This window comes from Leptodactylus fuscus, chromosome 2 (genome assembly GCF_031893055.1).
Source record: "Leptodactylus fuscus isolate aLepFus1 chromosome 2, aLepFus1.hap2, whole genome shotgun sequence".
In the NCBI taxonomy this organism is placed as follows: Eukaryota; Metazoa; Chordata; class Amphibia; order Anura; family Leptodactylidae; genus Leptodactylus; species Leptodactylus fuscus.
Genome location: NC_134266.1, coordinates 35,568,603 through 35,593,254, shown reverse-complemented (window position 1 = coordinate 35,593,254; position 24,652 = coordinate 35,568,603). Strand labels below are relative to the sequence as shown.

The window sequence follows — 24,652 nt, the reverse complement described above, 5'->3', positions numbered from 1 at the left end:
ACATGGATTCCATGTGAACATATCCTTAGGGGGTACTTCCTTTTCACCCTTCGTGTTCTAGTTTAGATAATCCACCAGATAATGGATTGTCCTTTCATTTTACAAATTTTTTTTTAGGGTAAACCTTTCTGGCCTCTAAAAAAAAAAAAATTATATTGCAGCTATGTTTTTCTTTGCTTCTGGCACATTTTTCACATGCAAAATGCTAATTTTTTTTCAAATTTTTTTTTTTTTTTTTTTTTTTTTTTTAACTACTCAGAACATCCAGGTCGATATGAAAGCCTGGAGCTTGCTGCCTGGATGACTTCTTACTCCTGATATATTTTTTTTTTTATTCATCGCCACTCATTTGTAGGAGACTGTTCAGAACAGAGCTCATAACAGCAGTTCCTCTTTTTGATCTTGCAAATAATTGGAACAAGCCTATGTTCTTCTTACCTGATGTCTCGACATAATTAGCCTCCGAACATTTTGAAGGGAATGTTCAATTCTGATCATTGCGAGACATTCAAGACAGCTGATACCAGAACATTACGACACTGCCTTATCGAGTTCTTGTCTGCACATGAAAAACTTAAAGTGAACATGTCTCATGGACAGAGCCATTCGTGGGTTAGTAAAAATTACGTTAGTAGGTCAGTGAGAATATTTAGTATTTTGTTCTATTAATAGGAGTTTCCAAGAAAACCTAGAGGACTTTTTACCAGATCCGAAAAGCCCAATGACGTACATAATCTGATTGGCGCCATCACCCTGATCATTTTTGCGTTTTTGCTAGAGGAAAAATTATGGCATACTAGCCAAGTGGGCGGTGACACTCCATAATATACAGTGCAGAGACTCCACCCACAGAGAAACCATAGTACTACCCCACTCTTGGGTGGTATAGCCTAAATTGACCCTACATTTTTAGGCCGAGGCCCCACAGGATGGAAACTCCGTGAAAAATCATGGCGTTTTATTTTATCTGCAAAATGGATGGGATTCTGCGAGTCCCATGCCCACCTTGCGTTTCAAACAGCAGCACTTACACACTGTGATATCCAAAACCGGCGCTATTTTGTAAATCGCAGCATGTCAGTTATATCTACGGAAACACAGGCAGCTTTCTCATAGACTTAATTGTCACAGAAAGTCTGTGTAGGAAAACTCTGCAAACTTTCTGTTTCGCTTTATAACTGCGGGTCGTCCCGTGGGACCTTAGCCTAAAGGAAAAAAAAAAAAAAAAAAAGCTACCCAATTCACCGTGTAGCAGCTGTAGTTATTTGTATGTCTTTTCCGATAGCCGTCTCCTTTCCCCCAGCCAGATACATGGAGAAGGAAATGAATTTCTTAAATAAGATATATTACAGAGTTTCTTATATTCACCTGCACTATTCATTCATTAATTTATAATTGGAGGGACTCTATAAGTGGGCTCTTCATAATGCTACAGTATAGCATTCCCCCACAATAGATTACATTGTGGGGGGATTAGAAGTGCTGGACCAGTGACATATCTGAGTTGTCCTGATGGAGATAATCCCTTTAGTTTAAAGGGGTTTCCCCACAATCCACATTTAGGATAGATAATAAAAGTCTGATTGTTAAGGGGCCTCATTCATCGTTAGTTCCCTTTAAGTCTAATGCCCCACGTGGCATCCCACAGCAAAAAGGCACTGCAGGAAGAACCACAGTGGCAACTCATCGTGGATCTTCCCGCAGCAGTTTTGATAGAAAGTTAGCAGAGTTTCCTATACGGACTTACTGTTTCAATTTTAAGAAACCAAACCACAACACAAACACGCATATATCATTGATTGCGTGTATCTCTTATACCTGTTCTGGGCCCTACAAAAACCTGTCCTTACCACACAACTAAGAGCAATAAACAAAAAACAAGGTAAGTATGACATCTGATGTGCAAATGTTGTAGCATCAATACACATGATATAATGTTAAAATTCCACAATTTTATTAAACAACAATATACAAAATACAAAAACAATATGGACAATGTCAGGACGAAAAAGTACAGATACAGAAAGCTGGGTATTGCGAAGTGCCAGCTAGGAAGCTGGTCCCTGGAAGTACTACTAAGTTATTAAGAAATAAAAGGTATGTGTAGCCAGTATATAGTCTCACCTGAGACACACTGATTGTACAAGAACAATTCACATGTGTGGCATTATCTTGAAACCTGATTGATGCAAGTGCATACAGTAATAACAAATGCCAATAATATATTACATACAATCCCATAGATGGATGTCCATTATGGTTGAAAAAACGTTATAAGTGCATGTCACGGAGCAAAGGTATACGTCTTCCTCCGGATGGTCTTTTGAATCAACAGGGACGCAAGAGGTCGGGAGACAACAGCAATTTATTGTAATCCACAAAGTTAGTAGCCGGCGGCGGTCACATCAACCGTAATAACAATAAGTCCACAGAAGTCACAATCCAATGATAGCTTTGGTTCCTTGGTCCTGTAACTAAATTCTGGCTCTCTGCAGAGCTGTGCACAGGCCGGCTAACACATACTAACTGCTAGCTATATACTATATACTAAACTGTTACACCTATACCTGGGGGTGGGAAGGGCTGAGCCACAGATCCTTCCCCCCTCACCTATGCCAAGGAGAGCAGACTCCCTGTCTACTATGGACAATGCACCATCCAACATCTTCTTGGAGACACTGATCAGATTATCTCCACCCATTGTCCTCACTAGTTAGAGGTATTTGCATACAATGTGCTAACACACTAGACCCGAATCAGCCAACTACACACTGATGTTTACAACAGGTTAGAGAATACATTCCACATGAAATATATATTACACATTGCCTATAGTATAGACTCTAACCATCCCGTGACAACCCCTCCCCCTCTCAAAACATGTGCATGACACAATTGGCCTACACAGGTAAATTGGGGAATGCACATCAGTCTCTATAGCTCATATTTCCTCCTGCCGGGATAACCCATCTGCGTTCTGGTGTTGGTTCCCTCGGCGGTACTGAATGGTAAAGTTGTAGGGTTGAAGGGCTGGCATCTGTCAGAAAATCCGGTGGATCCATGTTGGCTTCTCCCTGAGCTTGGCTTCGGGTCACTGCTCCCACAAAGTGGCACTGTAGATTTCCAACATCGTTGCCTAACAGAACATCGGCCGGCAGCCCGCTCATCACACCAATTGTGCATCGTTTTGGTCCATAACCATAGTCGAGTTCCACGGTAGCTTTAGGAATACGTCTTTGAGTACCCCCTGCCAACTTGATAGAAATGCCAGGGCCCTCCTCTAGGGCCTCGGGTCGCACAACTCGGGGGTCCGCTACCGTTAGGAAAGCTCCCGAGTCCCGGAATCCAACAACTGTTCGGCCATCCAGTAGGACCTCCTGCACGTGCTTCCGCTGAAGGTTTGCGGGATGTGTGGCGGAAGGCTGAATCCCATAGACCCCTGGAGGTGGAACAGATGTGTCATTCATGGAGTCATCTGGAAATGGGGCCAAACTTTCTGTCCTAGGAGTGGTTCCCAGGTAGTGAATAGGCCGGGATGCCACGGTGGCCCGTGCCCCCATGTTAACAGGGCAACTAGCTTGCAAATGTCCAGGCCGCCCGCACCCAAAACATCTGCGCTCTAGCATTCTTCCAGTAGGTCGTTGTCTAGGGACAGGGTTGTTCATAGCTGGAGGCCGATGGGCTGGGACAGGGGTAGAGGGGGAATTGTAATCCTGAGGCCGGGCACGAAAGGTGGTTGGCTGGCTGAAGGGTGTCTGGCGGACTGTGGTAGTTTTCCGTTCCTCTGCAAACAACCTCTTCCACTGCGGCTTGATGGTCAGGCCCTCATCTGCAAGAGAAGCAGCTTGCTCAACTGTGGCTGGGTTCCGTTCCAGCACCCACTCACGGATCTCAGCGGGGCACTGGGAAAAGAACTGTTCCTTAAGTATGACTTGGAGGATCTTATCGACTGTGACAGCCTCCTCTCCTTCTAGCCAGCGCTTGCATGCTTGCTTCAACTTGTGGGCGAACATGTGGAAGGAGCTTCCCCCATTGTAAGACAAAGAGCGGAACTGAACTCGGTAGGATTCTGGAGTGACTGCATAATACTTCTGCACCGCTCTTTTAATGGCCTCATAGTCCCGCTGATCACTAGGGTCCATGGCTCTGAGAGCTTCCGCAGCCCCATCTCGTAGGTGCCCCACCAGATACCGGACCCAATCCTTCTCTGGGACTTCCATCAGGCGGCACTGGTGTTCGAAGTCCTGAAAATATCCATCAACATCCCCAGCCGCTTCCTCAAAGGTCTTGAAGTGTTTATGGGAGACATATGGTGGTTCTCTCACTGTTGGGCTGGGGGTCGACGTTTGATTATAATTCCTCATAGTTATCTCAGCCATTCGCATTTCATGCGCCATTCTTTCCTTTTCATACGCCATTCTCTGTTCCTCCTTCTCCGTTTCCTGAGCCCTCTGTAATGCTCTACTCCTTTGCTCTGCAGTTGCTCCTAGCCCCAGCACTGCCAATTCCTCCTCATACAAAACAACCCATCTGCTCTTTTGGGTCTGTACCTGCCACTCCTGTATCTCTCCAGTCTCCTGGGGGCAGCCCTCCTCATGGTCGCTTTGCAGGGTCATCTCCTCCAGTGCCTCGATCAGTTGCTCTTTCGTTCTTCCCTGGTAACTCAGGTTTAGTTCCCGGGCCCTTACTTGTAGACTTGCCATAGTCCAGTTCCTGTATTCTGAGGTTGTGGCTCCATTAATCGCTGGGCTGCTGTAGTCCATCTCGCTGTCCGCTGTTGATCCCACCGCTGCCAACCAGTTGTCACGGAGCAAAGGTATACGTCTTCCTCCGGATGGTCTTTTGAATCAACAGGGACGCAAGAGGTCGGGAGACAACAGCAATTTATTGTAATCCACAAAGTTAGTAGCCGGCGGCGGTCACATCAACCGTAATAACAATAAGTCCACAGAAGTCACAATCCAATGATAGCTTTGGTTCCTTGGTCCTGTAACTAAATTCTGGCTCTCTGCAGAGCTGTGCACAGGCCGGCTAACACATACTAACTGCTAGCTATATACTATATACTAAACTGTTACACCTATACCTGGGGGTGGGAAGGGCTGAGCCACAGATCCTTCCCCCCTCACCTATGCCAAGGAGAGCAGACTCCCTGTCTACTATGGACAATGCACCATCCAACATCTTCTTGGAGACACTGATCAGATTATCTCCACCCATTGTCCTCACTAGTTAGAGGTATTTGCATACAATGTGCTAACACACTAGACCCGAATCAGCCAACTACACACTGATGTTTACAACAGGTTAGAGAATACATTCCACATGAAATATATATTACACATTGCCTATAGTATAGACTCTAACCATCCCGTGACAGTGCAATATAACACAGTACACATACATGTCCTTTATAAAGTTTTTTGGCGAATTAGCACTTACCCATAATAGGGTCACTAGAGTAGACTAACAGGGGCTAGCACCGCAATGCCCGAACCCCGAGGGAGGTGTTTTTTGGAGCCGGATTCTGTGTCAAAATCTGGTCCAAAAAACCCATGTTAACTTACCCTAAGACCCAGTTCTCAGGAATAGCACAACACAAGGATCTAAGAAGCTCTTTGATGGGAGATATTTACTTGTCGTGACATATCAGGAGAACTGGGAGACCCTCTTTAATATAGACTAACACTTTAGATGAAACGCATAATCTTACGATTCTAAACCGTCTTGATAAACTAGGAGAATAACTGAGAAACTTGTGCCGAACGCTAAAAAGCGATGAGTTAAAAAGCAGCTTCAGAATTCTTCCAGCGCCTGCATACGGCTAGGGCTCCCTATGGGAGGAACACGCTTTTGATGAGTGAGAGGCAAAAATGAATGTGACAGTTCTGCCGTAGTCATGGGAAAAGAATCTGTAAATGTGTGATAAATGATTTGTTTCCTTATTATCTGCAGCGGGATGACAGAGTTGCGGTGCTGCTGTCACCCACCGACAGCCGAGCTTCCCTGCAACCCCTGAACTGTCAGTGCCTGTCACGTGTGGATTTCTCTGGCAGCGAAAGGGTCGGGAGGAGAGACCTGAATTGTGTTGTCAGTTGCCATTTCCAATAGGCGGATGCTGGGAAAATTTGCGTGCGGAATTCATTCCCTTCATTTGTATTCATGGGCTTCTGAAAGGCTTGTTTGAATTGTAAATGGTGAGGTCACAGGACGTCTTTCCTAATGTATTTCAGATAAGCTTTGAAGGTTGGAAGCCAGTATTGTGACTTTGTTCCAGTTTTTTTTTTTGAGGCCTTTGAAAACACTGCTTATTGCAGGCTGTGAGAAATTGCAGGTCTGGCTTTTATGGGACTGTGGCTCAAAGGCTCGCCTTAACTAATGTAATGTAGATTACCATTTTACTTTTGATGGCGTATCATGCCAAGGCTAGTACAGGCGTTCCGTCTCCTCTCTAGCCAGGTATGGAGCAGGTTGTGTCAAGGTCTTTCTCTAGCTGAGCAGACCTTGGTGTAAGCGTTTTATCTGCAAGTCTCAACAGCCTGCTAATAAATTTCAAGTGACAGGTTCCAGGAGTAAATTCTGTATGCATAATGAACACGCGGCGCTGCACAACCAACAGGTTATTTTCAAATTTGTTTCACTTGAGCAATTATTTTTGACTTCAGATTTCAATAAAAAAAAAAATAATTTACAAATCGCTCAAACCTTGAAATATGCAGCACATCAAAAATATTCCTGCGGCTGCCAGGAGAGGTGATGCCAGGGGCGCTGTGTGTCTCCAATTCAGTATTGGTTTTAAAGGGTTTATTCACTACAAGTATTTGGGACCACTGGAGTAGTGGGGGGGGGGGGTGACAGGTGAATACAGGATTTTTTTTTTTTTTTTACTTTATCACTATTCCTACTTCTTTTTTTTTTTTCACCACCTGCACCAACTTTTTGCTTCCTTCAGTAGATTCCATTCCATTGATTCCAGTAAAGTTGGAATTTTTTCTCTAGCCTCCGCTATTCCTGAGCAATCACTGTTCTTGGTTTCAGCACCCAATGTAATAATTTGCTCTTTACTTTCAGGTGGGCAGGCTCAGATTATCTATTCAAGTCAAGGACCACCTACCTGAGGCTGAGTTCACATGCGGTATTTTGGTGTAGGATTTTCAGGTCGTGTTCGCCTCAATATCCTGACCAAAAAGACAGCTCCCCTTGAAATCAATGGGAGCCGGTCAGGTCTCCATTTGTTCTGGCTCCCGGAAAAAATAATGGACATGCTCATTCTTCAGGCCAATTCGCCTCGCGAATACGCCTGAAAACACTCCCTCCTCCCAACTAGGCCCATTCATTGGGCCTAATCCGGAGCGGAGTGCACGACTGGATGGCAGTGCACTGCATCGGCATCCACTTGCTGCTCCCCGTTTTTTGGTTCGGAAACTGAGGCGGCCTCCACCTCTGGTTCCAGACCAAAAAACCCTGTGTGAACCTGGCCTGACAGTAGAGAGTCTAGTTAGCATATTGGGACCTGAAACTAACAGAAATCATAGCTCAGGAATGGTGGGGGCTAGAGAAAAAATTCCACCTGCAACAGTATCGGTGGAGCAGCAACTATTGAAGGAAGCAAAGAGGTAGACATAGTGAAAGGTCCTCTTTAAATCACAGAATTCTCTTTTCTAGGTCATGGCCCCACGTTGAGAAAACTCGGCGAATTGGCTGCAGCGGGAAAACTACAGCTTTTTATAGTAGCTGAGGTGTGGATGGAATTCTGGCTAATCCCATCCACACATTGCAGAAGTATATCCCAAGCGGAAATGCTGCAATTTAAAAAAACGTTGCATTTTTGTACATTACAGCATGTGAATTGTACCTAAAGAAACGCTGGGGTTTTCCATATAGGTATAATAGGGACAGAAAGTTTGTAGAGGGAAACTCTGCAGACTTTCTGTGAAAACCGTTGCGAAAAAAAAAAGCAATGTGTTTCTGCAGAACTTTTTAGCCGTGGCTCGCTACATAGGGTCTTAGCCTTAAAGGGATCCTATCATTCAGACGACATTTTTTCCAAGTACAACGTCTGAATAGCCTTAAGAAAGGCTATTCTTCTCCTACCTTTTGTTGTCTTCTCCGTGCCGCCGTTCGCCTACAATCCCGGTTCTTGTCGGTATGTAAGTTAGCTCTTCGCAGCACTGGGGGCGGGCCCCAGTGCTCAGACAGCACTGAGGGCGTCCTTAATGCTGTGAGAGAATACTCTCCAGCGCCGCCGCCTCTTTTTCAGCAGCGTCATCTTCAGCCTCTTCTTCCTGCGGTGGCTTGTAACTTCTAAGGCCTCCAGCCTTGGGCAGAGCAGACTGCGTTTGCCCATAGGCCACGAGAAAATGGCCGCTTGCATAGTATTGTAAGTGGCCATTTTCTCGGGGTCTGTGGGCATGCGCAGTCCGCTCTGCCCGAGACCTAGAAGTAAGACGACACCACCGGAAGAAGATAATGAAGAGGCCGTTCCAGACGAAGATGGAGGTGGCGCTGGAGGGAGTTCTCTCGCAGCATTGGGGACGCCCCCAGTGCTGTCTGAGCGCTGGGGCTAGCTGCCAGTGCTGCGAGAGAGCTAATTTGCATACCGAGAGAAATCTGGATTGTAGGCAAACGGTGGCGCGGAGAAGACGACGAAAGGTAGGAGAGGAATAGCCTTTCTTAAGGCTATTCCGACGTTGTACTTAGAAAAAATGTCGTCTGAATGATAGGATCCCTTTAAAGTTTTACAATCAGAAGGGAAACCGGGCAGAACAGGATAGCCATCAAAATACAGAAATATAAAAGTGAACAGGCGATAATGGTAACATATCCTTATGTTTAGCACCTGCACATTCCACCAGTCATTCATTATTGTGGGGGGATGGAGAATATATCATCCTACTAATATTATAAATGTGAAAGTTTGTGTGTTTGGATGTTTGTGAGTTTGGATGTTTGTTCCTCAATCACGCTAAAACGCCTGGACCGATTTGCGTGCAATTTTCCACAAACATAGTTTTCCCTTAGGATTGAGTCACAGGCTACTTTTGGTGCCACTAAACAACATGGCTTCCTAGCAGGAGACTCACAAAAGCAGGACTCCTAGCCCCAGCTATAGACTCACACACACTGCCTGGCATTTCCTGCCTCAACCTGCCTGCACACTCCTTACTGTCACCTCAGGAGTAGCCCTCACTCTACTCACTCACAATTACATATAGCTTTCCACTATATAACACATCACATTGTCTGTGTCACGACATACACAATACAACACATCACATTGTCTGACACAATACAACACATCACATTGTATCACGACATACACAATACAACACATCACATTGTCTGACACAATACAACACATCACATTGTCTGACACAATACAATACAACACATCACATTGTCTGTATCACGACATACACAATACAACACATCACATTGTCTGACACAATACAACACATCACATTGTCTGACACAATACAACACATCACATTGTCTGTATCACGACATACACAATACAACACATCACATTGTCTGTATCACGACATACACAATACAACACATCACATTGTCTGTATCACGACATACACAATACAACACATCACATTGTCTGTATCACGACATACACAATATAACACATCACATCACATTTGCTAGCCCACCAAACTTTTTAAAGCACTTTTACAGTTTCACACGTCTGTGTCCGCCCAATTCTCAAATCACCGCAGACGAAGTCGCGGGTAAAAGCTAGTGTTATTTATATATATATATATATATATATATATATATATATATCACATATATATATATATATATATATATATATATATATATATGTGTGTGTGTGTGTATTGTTTATATAATTTGCGGTGCAAAAGTTATCAAGCAGCCACATCCCTCCTTATCTGTTCATAAGAAATATGCAGATCTAGGCAGAAATGATCATAAATGATAACCATCAGACAAACAACACCGCCTTCGTGGTGGCAAACCTTTTTCAAGCTAATATGTCTTAGGCCGTGTCCACATCATGTTTGTAAAAATACGGTGCTGACCTATCTCCATTCACCTGTTACATGAATCCTCACATTGTATACAGTACAATACGCTATACCGTACAGCAGTATACAGCAACAAATATAAATATACAGTAAAGTACTGCTTGTCTTTTCACATTCCGCCTGTATGGACAATGTGTCCAGTTCTGCTTTTGCAATGAGATTACTGGGATACGCCGCAGCTGTCCATTTGAGGAATATGTTGGGAGCTTTTCTCAGCATTTATTTTGAAGGAAGATAGAAAACAGGATGTGAACTAGTGCTTAGAATTTTCCTGGCATGCTGGGAATTCAGCAGGGTGGAGAGGTATGTTAGACAAGACGAGGTTCTTTACTGACTCCTTGTTCCCACCTGTCACCGCCTTTCACACCTCAGTGTGTTGTTGCATTAACACTCTGCACATAGTCACTGCTATTGGAGGTCTGTGGCTATCACTGGGATGTCTTTAGCTGCCACTGTTTTTGGACTACTGCGGCAGGTACATTGCATTCCTTGCTGTGGAGGCCAAACCTCCGACTCCAACTTGCCTTTTTTTCCACAGCCTGACTTTGGCTCCTTCATACTGACAGCCATGGTCAGGCAGGAGCAGTAAAGCTCTTACTTCAGGGAAAAAAAGGTATTAATTGAATTTTTATTAAAGTAGATCTGGCGCAAACTATAAATCTAGATAATTATACAATACTAATAATTGTATGATATAATAGAAAACCATCATCTTGGAGATGACTTCAACTCCACCAAAAACTGGTCTGACTCTGACACCTTGGTCACTTTACTATTAGGTAAATTCGGTTCAGGTTTCCATTTGGGGTGTCTGCTTGGGGACACACCCCCCCCCCAAAGGAAAACTATCCGTATAATAAAGTGGCTACTTTAGGAAACAGGCGGACCCCCATAGACTATTGTGGGGTCCATGTGGTTTCTGCACGAAATATGTGAAGAGAAAATTGCTGCTTGCAGGACTTTACTCTTCGCATATTTCATGCGGATAGGGGAATGGGATAGCCAGAACACAGATGTGAACTGGGCCTTACAAGTTTTCCCCCCATAGGGTATTATTGGAAATAAAACTTAAAGGGGTATTCCCACGTTGCATACTCACCAGTCTTCACTGCTGTAAAATCTTCTTTCTTCCTAGTTTCTTGTGTCATTTGGTGGGAGGGGTTTCACACGCAACCTGCCGTTTAGCTCCGCCCCCAAATTAGCATGTAGCTCGCCCACCGCATAGCGTGATCCTATGGGGCGGCTGAAGGGCCTGTGATGTCATCAAAGGTCCTCAAACAACACTATATGCACAATATTGGACTATGAAGTACAGGCAGGAGAAACTCCATTCTGTGTTACATACAGAGACTGCCTGTCTCTGCCATAATGAACACAATTGAATTAGCTAGCCTGAAAACTGGGAGAACAGAAGACAAGTTCAGAAATGAAGGCAGCTCCTCTCCTCTATCTGATAGCAGGAAGCTAGGTCACGTGGTGCAGACACAGGAATAGCTAGATACACAGGCTCGCTCCCTGCACTTAGCCCCTCCTCCCTCCCCCCTCAGAGCAGCAGATACATCACTGGACACATGAGCAGCTAAGTCAGGGCTGTGTCCACAAAGAATTGAATAAAGTAAGATAGTGGACAAACAAAGCAGTTTTGCTGAAGCAATGTATTTAGGAAAAGTCTTACATCCACATTAACAAGCAGTATAGATAGGATCCTTGTGATGGGACAACCCCTTTAATAATGAGACTGTTAAAATTTCATATTGTGTGGACCGTATTACAGCCACAAATCTCATCTCAAGTATATTGACCAGATCAAGCAGCATCATAGGGATCTCGTATGGCCCAAAAGACAGTTGCCGCTGTAATATAGTCCATATAATACAGATATTGCAGTGTGAATCCAGCTTAACCCTTAAGTACCATCATGGTGTCTATCATAATGATATGTGTATGATAGACACTATGATAGTACTTCAGGGTTAAGACCTTGGTACTTGACAACATGTCCTGAAAAATGATGGTGGATTTGGGCATGGTCTTTGAAAAGTATTCACTATATTGGATTTTGCAAAGCTTCACCACATATTGAGGGGAATTTATCAAGCCTCTTGCGTCTATTTTCATGTAATTCTGCACAGCCAGTACATGGCTAGCCTAAGCCCCCCCCCCTACACACAAAGTATCTGACATCAGTGTAATCACTGAATTTACACAAGATGTATTACACGCTTGCACCTTTTCAGTAAATTAGGGGCACACAGCTTAAAAAAAGAAAAAAAAGTCAAGTAGAAGTAGTCAAGTCATTACTCCATAATCCCCCGCCAGTATGTCAGTGACTTCTGACAACAAGCCCACTGTTCTTTTCACATGCTGACCTGAGACTTTATAATGCACCGAAGAACATTAACAAATGGCGAGCAGGCAGTCTGTAGGTGGATATTTGGCATAATCCCTTATTATTCTTTAAGACATTTCAGGGGATTTTAAACCTTTGTATAAATGAAGCTGTTTTGTTACAGTGGTTGGCCACTTCATAGGAAAAAGTCCGGATATAAACCATTAAAAGTAAAAGCATCAGCCTATCGTACCCCACTGTGTAAAGTAAGACCCCTGCTGCCTGGGTATATGACATGCAAACAATGGATGGCAGTGGACTCCACATCCATGGAGTATAAAATGGTGGTGGCACTGGTTGTACCTGCACAACTGCTTTCTTGGCTGTCTCCCCTTCCTGCACAGTAACTAAACACATCTAGTACATGCACACATACGGTGGATTCTTCTGCTTGTATATGTGCGAGTGCTGGGTGTGATCAGCTGGCACATGTGTGAGCCTGCCTTTTCAAGAGAATGGTAAGCTGAGTTGGGACTAGTTCACACATGGAGCGGAATGGCGTATTTTGGTCCTGATTCTGATGTTGGAAGCCGCATCAGAATTGGACCAAAATGCGTCTGTCGGGGCTCCCCCCTCTGGAGTAGGCTCAAATGAATGGGCCTAGTCAGAGGATGGTGCTGCGAGGAGGACGCCAGGGCTGGATCAGCCGAAGAATCTGCCTGAAGAAAGGGCAGCTCGCTTCTTTTTTCCATGAGCGGGAACATGCCGCCCACGGAAAAAAGTAACCTAGAGGTCTACAAAGACCTCTATTGTGAGGGGGCGGATTATGACGTGGATTCAGCGCCATAATCCGCCCCCTCTGTGCCCGTGTGAACCGGCCCTAAAGCTAGTTTCACATCTGCGTTTGGGTTTCCGTTCAGGGGGACACTAAATGGCGGCATGTGAGTGCTGTTTTTTTTTTTATTTAATGGAAATGATCATACATGTACTCCTTACAGTCCTAAATCTGAAAACCCTATGAGGCTAAGGCTGCTTTCACACGGAGTAACACTCCGCTCATTCTGACACGTAAACACGTGTCAGAGTGAGCGCAGTAAAACAGAATCCCATTGACTTCAATGGGTTCGGTCTTACGCGCGCTACACATTGAACTCAATGGGAGGCGCTTTTTTTTTTTTTTTTTTTTTTTTTTTACACCTATTGCTTTCAATGTGATACGTGCGTAAGACCAAACCCATTGAACTCAATGGGATTCTGTTTTACGGCGGTCACTCTGACACATGTTTACGTGTCAGAATGAGCGGAGCGTTACTCCGTGTGAAAGCAGCCTAAGGCCCCACATTGCAGAAACACAGCTTTTTTTTTTTATTGGGGGGGGGGTTTGCAGATTTTGGTGCAGCTTTTTGAGCCAAAGTCAAGAATGGCTGCAAAAGGAATGGGAAATATATAGGAAGCTCTTATACTTCTACCTTCTTTTCAATCCACTCCTGGCTTTGGCTCATAAAACCACAACAAAATCTGCAACAAAAAAAGCTGCATTTCTGCAACATGGGGCCTTAGCCTAAGGATTACACACAGCTGTCCAATTTGGAAACACTGTTTCCACTATTAAGGAATTGTGAGTAAATATAGGAGGGTCTTTTGTCCAGAATCGTCATCTCTTGGTCAGAGAGTAAAGATGGTTTCTCACTCTGGATGACCTGTCCTGCATTTCAGAAACAGCCCCTTGATTTGAATGTGCATTGTGTGATGCTGAATTTCCCCTGTGGTGGCGCTGCAGGGAAATGGAACACTTACTGACCTGTTTCTCTACAGCAGATCACTGGGGGGAACACAAATAGGAATTGTCCAGCAACGAACCCCTTTAGTAGTTGTACACACTTTTGCGACTATTTCCTATTGCTGCTATTAAATATCTAGTACAATCTGACCCTGAAGTCATGTGTTACCCCACTGCCCTCTCCTGCTAACCATAGAAGTGGTGACAATAGGAATGGAGAGTTTGGAGGATGAGGCTGCACAGGAAGGGACTTGGATGTATTTGAAACCATGAAGACAAATAGAACAGCATAAGAGCTGTATACACAAAACGGTAAAATATTTCTGAAGACGTGCTGAAGCAATGCAAGGACGGTTACTAGTATACGTTATCACACGGATGTGAGTGACCACAAGCTGTCACAACAGTAGCTGCCACGTATGAACAGCACATTAGTGACCATTGTTGCTGGGATTTTTTTTTTCTTTTTACTTGCTGGTTGTTTCTTCAAACATATTATACATTTAAGAGAACTGCCTGCATACATTGTATACTTATGTCATTTGGCTTCACATGTGCAGTCTGCATGTATTCCATGCCAATAGTTTTAGAGCAGGTCCTGTAATTTTGGAACAGAGCATCAGCAGACAAACTGCGTGTTTACTGTTATTGTTACAAAGGCTACAGCACAAGCAGAGAGTAGTAAAGTGCATTTAGTACAGGTAGAGAGTAGTATAGTACATGTAGTATAGGTAGAGAGCGGTACAGTACATGTAGTATAGGTAGAGAGCGGTACAGTACATGTAGTATAGGTAGAGAGCGGTACAGTACATGTAGTACAGGTAGAGAGCGGTACAGTACATGTAGTACAGGTAGGGAGCGGTACAGTACATGTAGTACAGGTAGGGAGCGGTACAGTACATGTAGTACAGGTAGAGAGCGGTACAGTACATGTAGTACAGGTAGAGAGCGGTACAGTACATGTAGTACAGGTAGAGAGCGGTACAGTACATGTAGTACAGGTAGGGAGCGGTACAGTACATGTAGTAAAGGTAGAGAGCGGTACAGTACATGTAGTACAGGTAGGGAGCGGTACAGTACATGTAGTACAGGTAGAGAGCGGTACAGTACATGTAGTACAGGTAGAGAGCGGTACAGTACTTGTAGTACAGGTAGAGAGCGGTACAGCACATGTAGTAGAGGTAGAGAGCGGTACAGCACATGTAGTATAGGTAGAGAGCGGTACAGCACATGTAGTATAGGTAGAGAGCGGTACAGCACTTGCAGTACAGGTAGAGAGCGGTACAGTACATGCAGTACAGGTAGAGAGCGGTACAGTACATGCAGTACAGGTAGAGAGCGGTACAGTACCTGTAGTACAGGTAGAGAGCAGTACAGTACATGTATAGGTAGGGAGCTGTACAGTACATGTAGTACAGGTAGAGAGCGGTACAGTATAGGTGGTATAGGTAGAGAGCTGTACAGTATAGGTGGTATAGGTAGAGAGCTGTACAGTACATGTAGTATAGGTAGAGAGCAGTACAGTACATGTAGTACAGGTAGAGAGCAGTACAGTACATGTAGTACAGGTAGAGAGCAGTACAGTATATGTAGTATAGGTAGAGAGCAGTACAGTACCTGTAGAGGTAGAGAGCAGTACAGTATAGGTAGAGAGCAGTACAGTATAGGTGGTATAGGTAGAGAGCTGTACAGTACCTGTAGTACAGGTAGAGAGCAGCACAGTACACATAGTACAGGTAGAGAGCAGTACAGTACATGTAGTACAGATAGAGAGCTGTACAGTATAGGTGGTATAGGTAGAGAGCTGTACAGTATAGGTGGAGAGGAGTAGAAGGTTACATGTAGTGCAGGTAGAGAGCAGTCTAGTACATGTAGTACATGTAGAGCAGTAGCACAGCACATATACAGTGCAGGTAGTTTAGAGGTCTCCAGACTGTTAACCAGCGTATTAAAGAGAACAGTCAGTGCCTGTGACCTCTATCATTACTACATAGTAGTTAGAGAGAACATAACCATGTGTGCCTTCCGTAATACAGCTTTCAGTTTGCCCAACTTCTGCGCCATCTCTAACGTGTCTCCCAGTGTTTCTTCAGTGGGTAAGGTTTGCTCAGCAGTTATGCTGAATATGATGTGACCTGGACAGGCCCTGCACTACCACATGGGAGGCAGAGAGCAAAGCAGAATGCTGAAAAAGAAGAAGTCCTGCTCAGTCTCAGCCGCTGACCCTTCTACACCAGCGCCTCCTCTGGTTCATTCATCTCACCCTGATTAGTGGGGGGAAAGCCACAGCTCAGCTTCAGCTTTCTGCAGTGAGAGGCCGGAGGGCTGGAAATGGAGAAGGAATCTGAGGTGGAAGTTGGCTTCAAATTTCTCTTCTATTTCCACTGTGTGAACAATAGCCTAAGTGCAGTCAGTCTGTGCCGTACTAGGAGTCTCCAGCACTAGGTGCACTGTAGTGTATTAGCTGTTACTATGTCAGCAGTAGTTTCAGCACCTCACCAAATCTCTACCGTCACCATACCATCCATAGTCATGGCGCACTGCGCGGTAAGCACTCAGGACTTGTCATTACAGTAGGTTTTAATGCAGAATCTGCAAATGAGGTGATGTCATCCTACTCTTATTATCTTTATTATAAGTGGCAGACGCCATGATGGTTAAAGGAGTTGGCCACTTTCAGACCAATATTGAGAAACAAATGTTATTGTTTATACAATAAAAAGATATACAATTTTCCAATATACTTTCTGTATCAATTCCTCACGGTTTTCTAGATCTCTGTTGTCTTTCATTCCGTTACTTAATCATGGTCAGAGTTTTATCCACTAGAGGTAAGTAGAATTAATGACAGAAAGCAGAGATCTCAAACTATGGAATTGATACAGAAAGTATATTGGAAAATTGTACAACTTTTTATTATACAAACCATAACATTTGTTTCTCAATATTGGTCTGAAAGTGGACAACCCCTTTAAGTCCTAGGATAGGTCAGTGGGGGTCAGTCATGTGAAAGATCCTGAAAACTGGAAATGACAGTACAAATGTGAATTCACCCTTACACGACTTGCACAATGGCAGATTGTTCTTCTAGTCTGTTAGCGGGCCAAAACAAAAAAATGGATCTATTCTATAATGGAGACAAAGGGAGCCTGAGGTACCTCAGTGACTATAACGGGGGCTGTTGGGCGTTTGCTCCAGAGGTTTTTTTGCCTGACCATTTCTGGTAGACGTAAACCCGAGACTCCAATGCAGATGTGAACAAAGCCTTAGGTATTTTTTAGTCGGCCATGCGTCCACTTTTCAGTGGCTCTGTTATGTCTGTGGGGCTAAAAGCCTCAACTTCCTGCACCATCGCTCCCTACAGAATGGGATTTCTGGCTGTAAGGCTTCATTCACACCACTGCGCCACGTTCTTGCTGTGAAGTATTACTTTCCATGGATCCCTCATAGGTTTTATCCAATGAAGGATCCATGAACACGGCAGGGCAAGCTTATGTGTGCTGTGTGACTCCATCCCGTATTTAGCTTAGGTGCTGTCAAACACGGAGGTGTGAATAAGCCCTTACACTGACACCACAATCTGGTTGCATTACTGCAGTGTGAATGAGGCCTTAGCTCAGTACATATAATGGTCACCTGCAGGTTTTCTCATAGAGATAAATAAAGATGTCTGACATTGCATTGTTTTATTATGGCGGAAGGTGTTGTCTAACTGTCATGTGAGCCAAATCCACACAGAAGTCATTCTGGGGCAGACATTTTCCAGACGCCCTGTCAGTCCTATAGAAGCCTGTCCTCAGACTACGGTGGCTGATAACAGGGAGCAGTAGCTGTTACGTTATATGTAGTGATAATTCTCTATGCTGTGTCCCCATAATTTCTATAAATGTAAGTCGGGCTGAGCCGGCTGTGAGGGGAGAAGGGTGAGGAGGAGGAGGGGGCGTTACAGCTGCCGGCGAGCACAGGGACCACCAGTCCCACCATAACAGCTGAACGTCCTCAGCTCCTCCCTCTCCCTGAAATGGCGGTGGGCGGGAGAGCGCCTCACTTTGGGGTTGACGTGTGACGCCATGACGCGGTGCGTTGTTACGTGCTGACGTCACTTGTGCCGGGCGGACCAATGGGGAGAGTTCAGCCCCTTCTCTCAGTGCCTGCTGATTCACCAAATAGTAATCGGCAAATCAGCAGGCACTAGGAGGACGGGGCTGATCTCTGCCATTGATCATCCGATCCAGCCCTGGTGAGTGAGCGCAGCCTCCACTGCGGCCTGGCCGTCCCCTCCTCCCTCTCACCGGCCGCCTGTGTGTTCGGAGTCTCCTCATTGTTCCCCCCGGTGCTGGTTGGGTGGGCCCGGACGCACATTGGCTGCAGCGCGGCCCTCCTGTGGCTACGCCCCGCAGTGTGTCTAGTGCTGCTGCCCCCGGTCTGACCTGTGCTTTCTCTCTCCATGTACAGTGCGAGGCGGAGTGTGGTGACCCCCCCCATGCGGTGTTAGTGCAGCTCTGCCATGCTGGCCTGTTAGCCAGGACCAGGGGACCTCGCCTTCCTGCTTCTCCCTCAGCCGCAGATGAACACTGGACTTCAGAAATGTAAGTGCTCCATGTCCGGCCTGCTCAGGAGGCATTGTCCTGCCCGCATACACATCCACTGCCGATGGCGCCTCTCCTGGTCACTCACTAATGTCACTGCTGCCCTCAAGTCATCCTCTGTGGCCCATAACACCCTGTTCTCACACTGAAAACTGCCTCACTCCTAGAATAGTCCAAGGAGTGGTCTGGTACTGCACCAATATGGCTGCACCCGGTCTAATACACAGTGTAATCCTAATATATAGCTATAGATAGGGCTGCACCTGGTCTAATACACAGGATAATCCTAATCTATACCTATGGCTGCACCTGGTCTAATACACAGGATAATCCTAATATATACCTAGGGCTGCACCTGGTCTAATACACAGTATAATCCTAATATATACCTATGGCTGCACCTGGTCTAATACACAATATAATCCTAATCTATACCTATGGATAGGGCTGCACCTGGTCTAATACACAGGATAATCCTAATCTATACCTATGGCTGCACCTGGTCTAATACACAGGATAATCCTAATATATAGCTATGGATATGGCTGCACCCGGTCTAATACACAGTGTAATCCTAATATATAGCTATAGATAGGGCTGCACCTGGTCTAATACACAGGATAATCCTAATCTATACCTATGGCTGCACCTGGTCTAATACACAGGATAATCCTAATATATAGCTATGGATATGGCTGCACCCGGTCTAATACACAGGATAATCCTAATATATAGCTATAGATAGGGCTGCACCTGGTCTAATACACAGTATAATCCTAATATATACCTATGGCTGCACCTGGTCTAATACACAATATAATCCTAATCTATACCTATGGATATGGCTGCACCTGGTCTAATACACAGTATAATCCTAATATATCCCTATGGATATGGCTGCACCTGGTCTAATACACAGGATAATCCTAATATATACCTAATAGATATGGCTGCACCTGGTCTAATACACAGGATAATCCTAATATATACCTAATAGATATGGCTGCACCTGGTCTAATACACAGGATAATCCTAATATATACCTATGGCTGCACCTGGTCTAATACACAGGATAATCCTAATATATACCTATGGCTGCACCTGGTGTAATACATAGGATAATCCTAATATATACCTATGGATATGACCGCACCTGGTCTAATACACAGGATAATCCTAATATATACCTATGGATATGGCTGCACCCGGTGTAATACATAGGATAATCCTAATATATACCTTTGGATATCCTCACTGCAGGGATGGCCGCTGCCCATACTTACCTCATTGTGTGAGGATACCGGCTGTGACAGGGACGGCCTGCCTGTCCTCACCATATCAGTGCTACATAGATATACACTCACCGGCCACTTTATTAGGTACACCATGCTAGTAACGGGTTGGACCCCCTTTTGCCTTCAGAACTGCCTCAATTCTTCGTGGCATAGATTCAACAAGGTGCTGGAAGCATTCCTCAGAGATTTTGGTCCATATTGACATGATGGCATCACACAGTTGCCGCAGATTTGTCGGCTGCACATCCATGATGCGCATCTCCCGTTCCACCACATCCCAAAGATGCTCTATTGGATTGAGATCTGGTGACTGTGGAGGCCATTGGAGTACAGTGAACTCATTGTCATGTTCAAGAAACCAGTCTGAGATGATTCCAGCTTTATGACATGGCATTGCATTATCCTGCTGAAAGTAGCCATCAGATGTTGGGTACATTGTGGTCATAAAGGGATGGACATGGTCAGCAACAATACTCAGGTAGGCTTTGGCGTTGCAACGATGCTCAATTGGTACCAAGGGGCCCAAAGAGTGCCAAGAAAATATTCCCCACACCATGACACCACCACCGTTGATACAAGGCAGGATGGATCCATGCTTTCATGTTGTTGACGCCAAATTCTGACCCTACCATCCAAATGTCGCAGCAGAAATCGAGACTCATCAGACCAGGCAACGTTTTTCCAATCTTCAATTGTCCAATTTCGATGAGCTTGTGCAAATTGTAGCCTCAGTTTCCTGTTCTTAGCTGAAAGGAGTGGCACCCGGTGTGGTCTTCTGCTGCTGTAGCCCATCTGCCTCAAAGTTGGACGTACTGTGCGTTCAGAGATGCTCTTCTGGCTACCTTGGTTGTAACGGGTGGCTATTTGAGTCACTGTTGCCTTTCTATCAGCTCGAACCAGTCTGGCCATTCTCCTCTGACCTCTGGCATCAACAACGCATTTCCGCCCACAGAACTGCCGCTCACTGGATGTTTTTTCTTTTTCGGACCATTCTCTGTAAACCCTAGAGATGGTTGTGCGTGAAAATCCCAGTAGATCAGCAGTTTCTGAAATACTCAGACCAGCCCTTCTGGCACCAACAACCATGCCACGTTCAAAGGCACTCAAATCACCTTTCTTCCCCATACTGATGCTCGGTTTGAACTGCAGGAGATTGTCTTGACCATGTCTACATGCCTAAATGCACTGAGTTGCCGCCATGTGATTGGCTGATTAGAAATTAAGTGTTAACGAGCAGTTGGACAGGTGTACCTAATAAAGTGGCCGGTGAGTGTATATATATTCTCACATCATTGCCATAAACCCATTGAGGGACCTTAAAGGGGCTTTCCTATGAGCAGCCGTATACCCATTCCTCAAATTAGTTGATATGAATGCTGGAGTCCTAGCACCCCAATGACTTAAAAACAGGGGTCCCCAAGTCTCCTGTGTGCATAGAGCCATAGTGCATGTGTGGCAATTGCTTCACTCACTTCCAGACAGTGCTTAGTCAGTCTCCTAGAAGTGAATGGGGTTGCGGTCACACGTTTGTACTACTGTGCCTTTTACATTGAGGGTTCCAGCAGCCTCCTATCACCTCTCCTGGGGATAATGGCATACGTCTCATTCATGGGAACACCCTTTAAGGCGCCACCTTACACAAATACTGCTTTTTTTTTTTTTGTTGCAGATTTTGCTGCTTTTTTTTTTTTTGAGCCAAAGCCAAGAATGACTGCAAAAGGAATTGGAACTATCTAGGAAGTCCTTATAGTATTACCAGCTGCTCAATCCACTCCTGGCTTTGGCCAAAAAAAAGCAGCTTTTCCGCAATGTGTGGCCTAAGACTGTGTCACTTTTAATACAGTTGGCTGTCAGACAGTGTTATGTGGGTTATCCTAAGGTTGGTCTTACCCCACCCCCCTGTAGTGATGGCTGCGTCAGGTACAGATCCTCATTGTTGCCCAGTCTAACAATCAGGCGCTTGGATCAAGGAAGAATATACACCCTTCATTACAATATACATGTCAGCATAGGATAAGCTTCACTTATATCCAGGGCTGTGGAGTTAGTAGGCCAAGTACAGCCGGATTCCCAACTCCTTCATACACAGTAGACAAGCCCGGTCAGTCAGAAGCAGTACAGAGTCTCCAGTTTATTAAAAAACTAATCATACATTCCTATGAGAGTAAATATGTATGTAATTATCCAGTATTATTGTATAACACCGTGGAAAATAACTTTGTGATAGCTTCTGCCCTGCCTACGTCCAAAACCTTCTTCTAGGGATATTCAGTCCCCTGCTTCCTGTCTGATCCAGTTATTGTCCTCACATCGGGCAGAAGGATTGTACACCCTACGGTTGCCATACGGCTCTGTGCGTCTGGTCCTTTTACAGCCCCCTGGGAATAGCGGGACTGGATACTGTGTCACCAGGATAGCTTTCTCCAGGCTGCTATAAAGGTTTCATGCACAGAGCCTCGCACCAAATATCAGTCTGTCACTAGTACAGAAACAACCGAATGGGCTGTCCTTGATCATCCCATAGAAGTAAATGAAAACTTCAGAAGGAGCACAATGAGCTTGGCCGTGGGATTTATGGAAACAGCGTTATACAGCCTACTGTTTCTGGATAAGCCCTTTATTACAGCAGAGCCAGTGAGCCCTTACTGGCGACTACCTTCTGGAATGAGTTGGCACTATGCATGTTTACTTTTGCCGTACTGGGTGTCCTCTTGTAAGCTTGAAATTTCTTCCCTAAAATCAAGATAAGGAAGAGTAAACACGTAGTGGAATCTATTGCAAAAAATCCAAGTCCAATGATTTGCATAGCTGAACAATTCACTAGCAGAAAAATGTCCTGCCCGATCTTGAGGTAAATCTCCTATTGAATTGAATGGACGTAGAAATCTTTCTGCCAATCGCTGGAAGACTTCTGTGTCAGTTTTTGCATGGCCGGTCTTTGTGCAAAATCTGCTGTGAACTTACCCTAAAGATTACGTATCCTAATGCACTATGCTCCTGACCATGCGATGACTAGTGGAATGCACTTGAATGACGTCGGAGTGCCGTCCATGATTCATTCCCTTCTATGGGGGCTTCCAATCTGTCCTGTTCTCTATAATCATTGGAGTTTGCGGTTTAGTGGTATTGACCTTGTCATCCTAGTTTATCTGGCATTGGGTTAGTGACGTTGCAGCCTAGCAAGTAATGCCGCCTTTGGTTCACACTAAAGCTGGGCAGACTCATAAGATTTTGACCACCCCGACTGTCAATCATCTGTGACATTGTACAATTGATCCCACAAGCCATATAAGGCTAAACAAATTCAAGCACCTAGTTAACAAAAACGCATACTGGTAAATGATTGATCATATCTTATACGATGGGGCCAATTCAATAATCCCTCTGAGCCAGAAAACTGGTGTAAGAAGAGGATGACATTAAGGTGCCCGTTTAGCGCAAGGCGCTTTCTGGCGAGAGTTCCATTCTGGTGATGGGACTTCGATAGATTTATTTATCCTTAAATCGCTTGGGTCCTGCCCTGTTTGGACTGTGACGTATGGTACAATGTAATTTGGCCAACCAAAACCTCATGTACCTTATACACATGGGTAGAGTAAAGAGATTGTTTAGTTGTCGTCATTTTTTTTTTTTTTTTTTTTTTTTCTCTCCTTTCGGTGTCAGCGGCAGAGAGTCATCTTTATACAGACAAGTCATACTTTGCTTTACTGATCCCTCAGCACTCCTATGACTCTTATCTCCCCGTTGGTAGCACAGTGGTTGCGCGAGGTTAGCACTGTGGCCAGATATTGCTTCCTGCCCCTCTCAACACACAGACAAGGACAGCTCATCCATGGCGCAATGGGCTTCCTGTAAGCTTAGGAACAGGAGCAGTGGTAGATTGGTGAAGGGGTGTACGACTCTATTTTTGCGTGCAATTCTAGGCCGCCTTTTTTTTCTTCTTAATGATATGTTTAGTTTGGGCAAACCTTTAACCTTACAACCGCTCAGACTGCACTTTCCAGCCATTGACTTTTTGATTCTGGAAATGCGTATACTGGCATTTCTCTCCCCAGTATTGCTGCATTGCTGTACAGTTTTTATAGCCTACTTGAATTGTGTTTTGTCAGTGCAGACCCCAGGAGACCACCTACCCTTGCATTCCTCTGGGAGAGCAATGTTTAAAATGCAAGCAGTGTTTGTGGTTGTTGGCTAGATTTGCTATCTGCGTGTCCCTTTTGTGCTGGGTTTGTTGTGCAGGAGTAGGTTGTGATAAAGCTGCTGCCAGCCCATCACCACCCTCTTCAGTCACTGAAGAAGTACATGGACGCTGCCAAGCGGAAGGAGGTTAGGCAATTAGAAGGTTTCCTTATGAGTCCTGTAATTGTGTCTTCTAATACGGCTGTATTGTGTTTACAGCTGAGCCGATGAATCAGAAACCTGTAATGGCGGCTGGATTTTCTCTAAGGTGCAAGGTTCAGCGTACACAGTACGTTATTACAGTTATTGTTTAGATTGCGACTTTTTTGCATTCTTTGTTCCATTCCTGTTTTATGGGTCTAAACTAAGAAAACACTGTACATGGTATGAACTCTGTAATACATACACCCTCCTAGTAGTCT

At 44.8% G+C, this 24,652-nt stretch overlaps 1 protein-coding gene across 1 annotated transcript in view; it reads left to right on the top strand.

Annotated features, from left to right (window-relative positions):
- The window catches only part of FAM222B (family with sequence similarity 222 member B), a 117,522-nt gene that overhangs the window by 76,806 nt on the left and 16,064 nt on the right, over positions 1–24,652 (top strand). The window contains 2 exon segments of the mRNA XM_075263609.1: positions 18,623–18,700; positions 18,702–18,756. Coding sequence (XP_075119710.1) covers positions 18,623–18,700; positions 18,702–18,756 — 133 coding nt within the window.